Source organism: Malus sylvestris, chromosome 7 (genome assembly GCF_916048215.2).
Source record: "Malus sylvestris chromosome 7, drMalSylv7.2, whole genome shotgun sequence".
NCBI classification, from domain to species: Eukaryota; Viridiplantae; Streptophyta; class Magnoliopsida; order Rosales; family Rosaceae; genus Malus; species Malus sylvestris.
Window position 1 is genome coordinate 32542538 of NC_062266.1, and position 8580 is coordinate 32551117.

Below are 8580 nucleotides of genomic sequence, written 5' to 3' on the forward strand. Positions count from 1 at the left end.
GGGGTTGACACCAAAGGAAAATGATCTTCGCTGGATCATTTTTATAGGAATTCTAGAAATCCCTAGATCGTGCAGTCAATTTTCGTTAACTATTATTTATATTTAATTTTAAATCTTAATTTTGAAATAATTTATGACTACACAATGTACGATAAACGGTGAAACGATCATGAGCACGAGATCTTTAAGATTCCCAATAAATTGATCCAGCGACGATCCTTTTCCGACACCAAAAGCAAAACAAAGAGAATCCACTGGAAAGTGACCGACAATATATTGAATTATTTTTTAACTCATCCATCATCATTGAATTCTTGGTTTTCATTTTAGTTGCAGGAGTGGCTGTGGTGTAGTTAAAGTGGAGCTTCTGCATTAGCTTCGTTTGGAAGCAATCGATAGTGGTAGGATTAGGATTCGTTTGGAAGTATTTTTAAAAGGCTGAAAAAGTTTTTGATGAAAATGCTTTTGAAATCAATTCTTGATAAACTGGCAAGTGAATTTTGAAAAAGCATTTTCTTGCTTCATGCAAGAAACACATAACTACTGCTTCTCGTAGGAAGTATCTTAAATGCTTTTGGGCCTTGTTAGGGAAAAAGAACTTCGTTCCCCGTGTTTAGTATCTCAAACCAATCACAGCATCAGAAGTGTAGGTTAGTTTCTCCGCCATTAAGGGATGGGGAGGGAGAGTGAGTTGTGACTTGTGAGAGACACAAATTTAAATCATTGGATTAAGAGACAGAGATCTACATCTGAAAGTTTGGACACTAAATTCCTCTAGTAACAAATATACAGAGAGCCAAATTTATGGAGTATAAGAAAAACCAGAACCACAGAAAATGGAAAACGAATTCGAGGACAACAGAATTCGAGAAAGAACATACTGATAATAAATCCCTATTGTAGTAAACCCCATTTATTTCTGATGACCTGAATGGCAGATTAAAAGGGGTTGAAAACATTTTCTAAGTACAGAAAAGAATGTACAAGATATAGCAAACCCATCGGAGACGACCATATCAAAACACATCCACACACAAACAATACATGGTATATGGCGGCTTACTCAAACGATTCCCAATTAAACCTAGGGTAGGGAGATTGATTGGCGGCCTTGGATGTCGAAGAGGCTGGGATCAATGCCGGGGCAGAATCGAATGTCTCCCACTGTGTGGTCACAACTACCGGCCCTGATGCCGACTGCCCTGACGGTTGTTCTTGCTGTTGCAGTTGCTGATTATGCGTAGGTGAATAGCCAACTGAACGCCTTGGTTGATGCTCTTGAATCGGTGCTAGTCTATGTCCATTCCCATTGGAATGACCATTTGAATGCCTCTGCTGAACTTGCTTTGGAATCTGACTTCCGTTGCTGCTAGGCAAGGAGTTTTTAACTTTCAATACATCTAGAGTTTCGACATACTTCTGCACGCGTTTTACCTTCAAAACAAATTTGTGATCGCATTTTAAAGTTGTGCTTCAAATTGTGGAGCAAAATCCATGGAATGTGATCACTAACATGACTAGTAATCGAAATTACCTGCATTTTCCTCTGTAGTTTCACATCTCCGTCTCCCATGATTCCGTCTAATTTAAGCAACTGGTTCATCAACTGATCAATCAGAACAAGCACATCTTGCTCTGCAACTTTTTTACCTTTACTGATAATTGATTCAAGAGCCGACACCTAGAGTTCCCAAAGCCAAATTTCAATTTCCAAAACACAAAATTCTAAATTACACAAAATCTTTGCATACACTTCTTTAACAATACCTGGCCAGCAAGCCTGTCTACTTCCAAGCTGATTTCGGAGATGGACTTCGAAGCCTTTTCCATCTTGGCATTGCGTCGCATCTCAAGGTATCGCTTTTCTTGGCTAATAGGGTCCTCAACTAACACCATCTTCGACCGGTCCTTCACCCCAGACATGTCGAGAAAAGCCTTCGAGTCCCTCTCCTTGTCTTTGAATATCAATTTCTGATCTTGATGGTGCAAACCAGTCGGTCCAACCAACATTTTCTTCAAATCCCCTGCACAACAAAAATTACACAATTTTACACACCATAAGTAATTAACAACCACTCAAACATAAATTTCTCAATTCCAATTCCAATTCCAAAGTGTAATTTGAATGATGCTAAAAATACCATTTTAGAAGCGCAAATTGAGAATAAAATTTACCAAAAGAAGATTGAGCGCTGATGCTGATTTCATGGTAAATTGACCCATATTTGACCCGAACCCGAATTGTCGGTGGAGGCACCGAGTTCCGATCAGAGTCCGGATTCCGTTTCTGAACCAGCATTCCTCCCGGTCTGAGCTCCCACTCTCCCTGCCCCGAGTCAGCTCCGCCGCCGCCTGACCTTCCATTCAACTCGGCCAGTGACACCCCTGTAGTCTTCGTCTTCATCCTCATCATTTTTACTCTCTAATTTTCCACGAAAGATCTCTCAGATTTTTATCTGCTTCACAAAATTAGAAACAACCCAATTGAGAGAAAGGCTTGTAGAACAAAACCCTTGTTTCAGAATTCTCAGGCTCTGACCCCAGAAGCGTCACACCAACCGCTGAAAAGCCACAGCTTTAATGGCGTCTTGAGAAAGAAATAAACCCAACAAGTCATTCACCTCTAAAGTTCAAGCCTTGCGCTAGAAGATAGAAACAAGGAAAGGTTTACTGAACCGGGTCCGACACAGAACCCACCAGGACCCGGATCTTCGGCCAAAAAATGCAGACTAAACTCAAACACAGGAGAAATTTCTCCCGGAAAAAAAAAACAGTAATTTTCCCGAGAAAACAAAATGAACCAAGTAAGCTGAACCCCGAGATTTCCCAAAGTGGTGCCGGGAAAATCAATGCGAAATCAGAACCTAACAATCTGATAATTTTGGTTCTCCTTTTTTTTTCTCCTTGTTCTGGAGAACTCGCGGAGGAGGAAGAGGAAGAGGAAGAGGAGGAAAAATAAATAAAAAAATAAAAAGAGTAAAAGAAACAAGTGGGAAGCCAGCTAGCCTACTGAGCTGTTGGAATTGGAACCACATTATTCTACATCTGCATGTATATATGATCAAATCATAGGCACATATAATTATGCGTAAATAATAATTTACTTAATTTATTTTACAAAAATAAATGTAAGAAAATAAATACGAAAAAAGAAAGTGAAAAAAGCCGCCAAAGTTCCTGTAAAAATAAAACACGGCAACGAAATTTGGGTCGTACAGCGAACTGGGTTGTGTTCCTGTACCTGCGCACTTCGGATAAAAAAATAGTCGTACCTTGTTTTATGTTTCGACACGTGTCTGGATCGGGGTACTTTGGGAATTAAATGGCGACGTAATCATTGTGTTGCTAATTACGGTGGGTTTGAGGTCAACAAGTAGAAGATTAACTTGGAGGGTCGGCGCTAACTTTGGGGTTAAACCGTGGGTGGGTAGTAATTAAGGGTTGCAGCACACGTGTTTCAACCTTTACGTTTATTTATTTTTGTATTTTTGGTTGTGGAATTATAAAAGGAAATTATTATTAGCATTCTAAAAATCATATTCTACACTTCGTGTATTTTTCTTTCTAATTATATAAAGTTTATAATGTCAAATAAGATTTTTAGAATGCTAATAACAATTCCCTTTTGAAATATGTTTTTGCTTTTCTGAACTAACGTTTTATGAGATTAAACAGGACTTGCACGAACTAAGAACGTCGTTGACACGGTGCTAACAATCTTGTTGGTCACCGTAGGATTGCTAACGAGCCCTCAAATCCCACCTTCTCCTTCCCCTTCGCACATCAGCGGCATTTGTGGCTCCCATTCTCCAATCACCAAATTAGTCAATTTTTGAGTTGGACCAGAATCTAAACGAATTTTTTTCTCTGTCTCCGACGTCTTCGTGTTTCTACCACCCGCCAACATAGAGGAAATCGTGCAGCTTTACGATATAGTATTTTTGGAGCTCGTGTTCAAATCGAAGCTCATCGTTACCTATCTCACTATCATCGCAAAATGGGTATTTGTATTTTGGGTTTCAATTTCTCTACAACTCAGGTGTGATTTGCTTTAGAAAGCCATGAGTTTTTTAATCATCTTCAGATTGTTAATGTAATGGATTAGAATTCCTCTAATTAAGCCACAAAAACCCCTTTCCTTTTCATAGGTGGTTGTGATTTGTGTGAGAGAGAAGTGATCGTGGTGGCTGGCAGGGGGAGGGATTGAGGTTTTTTAATATGTTTTTAAAGGCAAAATAATTTAAAAAGAAAAAATAAATAGTAATTTGTGACTTTGTTCGACAATGCATCAAATATTGCACAATTTTTATATTGATGAGTCCAAGCTAAGTCAGTTCAGTTTAATTTATATAGCTAGTCCAGTATAAGATAGTTTATCCGAACAAACGGAAGTTTAGGGTACTAGTTTACGATTTTCGGAGTATAGATTGATTTCATAGCACTATAACTAGCTTGGATCATGCTCATTTCATAACTAGGTTGGGTGATGCTCCTAATTATGGTATCAATCAAGATATATAACCTTAGCATGCATTTTCCACAACACGTAAATTACCTTTTACATCTCCATATATTTTTTTTCCATGAATGAAAAATCCGTGTGAAGTAGGATGTGTAAATATTGATATTGGTTCCTTTGTCATATTTTACTTGGATTTCAACCCAGACGTGATTTTAGGTTATTAAACAAAGATTTCGGGGCATTTCTTGGAAAAATCTTTAGTTGATTACAAATATAATTTAATTGTTGCTAGTGTTATTTGAGTTAACTAGTTTTAAGCAGAGTAAAAGCTAAAACAAATTCATATGAGAACTTGTGAGAACAACTCAAATACACATGACTAATTACGCAAATAGAGAAACCCAGAGTGATATATAATTTCATATATAATAGTCTTTGGGCATCTCTTTTGCCATTTTTAATTTTGAAACCAATAAAACACCTAATTCCACATAACTTTAGAAGAAAATGAACAAGAATAATCACCATAAAATAATAAACCGGACCAGGTCAAAGTCTTTTTCTAAATTTTTCTTCTAGAAGTTGGATATTAAATGTTGTATATTTCTTTTAACAACGATACTATATATATATCAAGAGAGTGAAAATGAGATGAGTCTCATTATGGGCCACAATAATTTGGTTTAAATACGTCATTGACGATAATTAAATCTAAAATTTCTCACTCACAAGTAAAAAAAAAAATCATTAATCATAATACTAAAGAGCATATGTTTTGTATTTTAAAAGTTTCAAAAATAGTAAAATTGTTGTAAACATTCCTAGTTTAAGTGTAAATGTATAAATTCTAGATTAGATTTGATTCTAATTATTATTTCCTATTGTATCTTGTATTCTTTAGGGAAGAAGGAATTATTCTCTTCTTTTACTACTATACATAAAGACACAATGTAGAAGGGATAACAACACACATATTCCCTTACAATTCTACAAACACATATCTTTCTCTATTCTTCTTGCCGCCGGCTATCCTAAACTTGGATAAAATAGACCACAACAAAAACCTTAAAAAAAAATAAACAATTTACGCCACAATGAAATGCCACCGTCTCACCGACACTCCCCTACATGCAAGCCAACACGAGGGGGTCATCTGACACGTTGCGAACTGTAAGCCATACAAAGAGTCGAAGCCAAGTCTGAATCGTGCGATTTGTTAAAGTTGGGAGTCTACGCATGCGTGGCTTGATGGGGACGGTGCAACCTACGACATATTACCTCCCTCTAATTACACGATTATCTTAAATTTTGTTCCTCTTTTTTTTTCTGATTGAAAACTCTCTCATTAACTAATCTGTCGGCCCCTGCACAACAAAAAAATAAAAAAATAAAAAATAAAAAAGCCAAAACAAAAAACAACAACTGTGCCTTATGATATCATGTTATGTTTTTATTTATTTATTTATTTATTATTATTATTATTATTATTATTATTTTATCAAAACCTTATTCTATTATGTAAGGCTAGTTATATGAATCTCAAATCTACTCAGTTTTGCGTCAAATCTTTCGTTAGCTTCAAGCACATCATATCTTTTTTTATAGTAGTCTCTTCCCAAGTCTTCATCTACTTCTTTTGCCATGAGTCTTCATCTCGTAGTCGCATATTTTAACTGGAGCATCTGTAGGCCTTCAGTTCACGTGTTCAAACTATCTTAACCGATTTTCTATCATCTTATCTTCAATAGCGGCCACTTCTACTTTACCTCAGATATTCTCATTCTTAATCTTATCATTTCTCGTGTGCCCACACATCAATTAAAGCATTCTTATTTTGGATACAATCGGTTTCTCCATGTCTTGCTTTTTGATCCCCTAACATTATGTGCCATAAAATAGTATTGGTCTTATTGTCATCCTGTAAAAAAATTTCCTTGAGTTTTAGTACCATGCAACAATCGCACAACATACTCATAAACTCTTCCACACCATCCATCCTAATTAAAACAAATAATAATTAGTTGAATTATTGTAATTTTCTTTATATTTTTTTGTTTTGGAAGTAGCATCCAATAAGGAGTATTTTTAATATGAATAAACTTTCCAATGAGTATTTTTAATATAAATAAACTCAATTTTAATTCATAGTCTTGTCCTTGATTGGGGACTGGATACCGACCATTTGGTGTATGAATTTGGGTCATCGCCCGGGGACTGCCTTTGCACTGCCTCGCGGTGGTTCTATAGACTTTCTGTGGGTCTGATGTTAACTTGTGAGGCACGTGACATCCAGACAGACACAGACTTCTTGTTCTTGTTATTGTTGCTTGTGTGTGTTTTAAAACAAGAGTTAATTATATTTTTAACGTGCATGGCTTCGTTAGAAAAAGATTTTATGTCCACTGATTTGAGAAATTTTAACATAAGAAGAATATAATTGAGTGAGATTTGAGCATAAAATATTTCTCCATTAGGATATGTCGAAGTTTTTATTTTATGATGAGAATTTGTTTTCGTGGGGTATTCTTTACTTTTTGTCTTTTATGTGCTCCGTAATTATTTCAAGTTGTGAATATTTAACTAAGATTATACTCTTGTTCTTAATTTTTATGTTTGAGTTTGAATGCTTCTTTGGCTATCGTTTGTACTATCTTACAACATTTGAAAATATCAATAACATAACCATTTATGTTTGGAGTGTTGATACGTTCTACCTTATAATTTAATAAGTAAATTAAAAGAGGGTTTATCTTGACAGTTGACCAGATAGACAAATAGTAGGGACAAAGGCAAAAGAACATAAACCTACCCTAAATAGTGATAAATGTTAATAAAAAAGTTAAAAGCATAGAACACCCAGTTACATGTGTAACCAGAAGCCAACTGTAAGATCCCACATCGTCCACGGGAGTGAATCCTGTAAGTCTTATATATATATCCTCATCTCTACCTAGCACGATGCCTTTTGGAAGCTCATTGGCCTTTTGGGAGCTCATTGGCTTCGGGTTCCATCGAAACTCCGAAGTTAAGCAAGTTCGCGCGAGAGCAATCCCAAGATGGGTGATTCACTCGGAAGTTCTCGTGTGAATTCCCAAAAACAAAACCATGAGGACGTGATCGGGGCTCAAAGCGGACAATATCGTGCTATGGCGGAGTCGAGGCCGGATGTGGTAAGGGCCCGAGCCGGGATGTGACACCAACCCTAGAAGAATTCGATAGATGGGGAGGCCATATTTGGATCTTCTTGAGGAAATAGTTGGTCAGCTTATAGATTCAAAATGGTTATCAAACTATTAATTCTAAGAGCAAGTCCACCCATAGACATTGCTCGAGGGACATGGGAGAGGAAAGGGCCCGAGGCCCTGTGAACTTGCTCCAGCCTTGAAGGAGCCCAAGCGGAGGTGAGGCCTGAGCTCCAGGCCTGTGACGAGCTGACAGCCCGAGCCCCCGAATGGGTGTGACGCCAGGCTGACGCCAACCCTGGTGTCTAATCCTTTTTTTATTTTTTTTCTGTCAGGCATGTGCACCCACTCGCGTGTGGGGGTGCGTCGCCCGACCAGTTTTCAGAAAAGTCAGTATACTTTTCAGACAGAAAAGTTACCGTTGGGAAGCCACGTGGCTTCCCACGATCCATTCGATCTCAACGGCTCTTTAATTTGGACCGTTGGATCTCAACGGTAAAAAACATAAAAAAAAATCTTATTTAATATCAACCGTTCGATATGAGATCAACGGTCGATGTTAATATGCCTTATAAATAAAAGAAAAATAGTTTTAAAATTAAGAAAAGTTACCGTTGTGACACGTGGCACAATCTGGAGTGTTGGAATTCAATTTTTTTTTAAATCCAACGGTAGAGATTAATTATTGAATAAAAAAAATTTAAAAATTGTAAAAAATCCAAAAAAATATCTGAAAATTAAAAAAAAATGTTTCTACTTTTCTATAAATACCTTCTCATTATCATCTACTTTACACCACAATTTCATATTTCCTCAACTACTTTCAACCACATTCCTATCTTTCTCTCAAAGCTTCAATCCAATTTTTTTCAACAAAATGACTACTGATGCAGGTTGGACGCTTCTTGAAGATGTTGCATTGTGTATTAGCTGGGT

General features: G+C 36.8%; 1 protein-coding gene across 1 annotated transcript; it reads right to left on the bottom strand.

The window, feature by feature from the left end:
• Positions 1-706: 706 nt before the first annotated feature.
• On the bottom strand, positions 707-3028 carry LOC126629605 (BAG family molecular chaperone regulator 1-like). Its single transcript, XM_050299682.1, has 4 exons — positions 2176-3028; positions 1768-2024; positions 1535-1681; positions 707-1434 (listed from the first exon to the last, which is right to left on the bottom strand). Exons 1-4 carry the CDS (start codon positions 2411-2413, stop codon positions 1060-1062), a joined length of 1017 nt encoding a protein of 338 aa, XP_050155639.1. The 5' UTR covers positions 2414-3028; the 3' UTR covers positions 707-1059.
• Positions 3029-8580: the final 5552 nt, after the last annotated feature.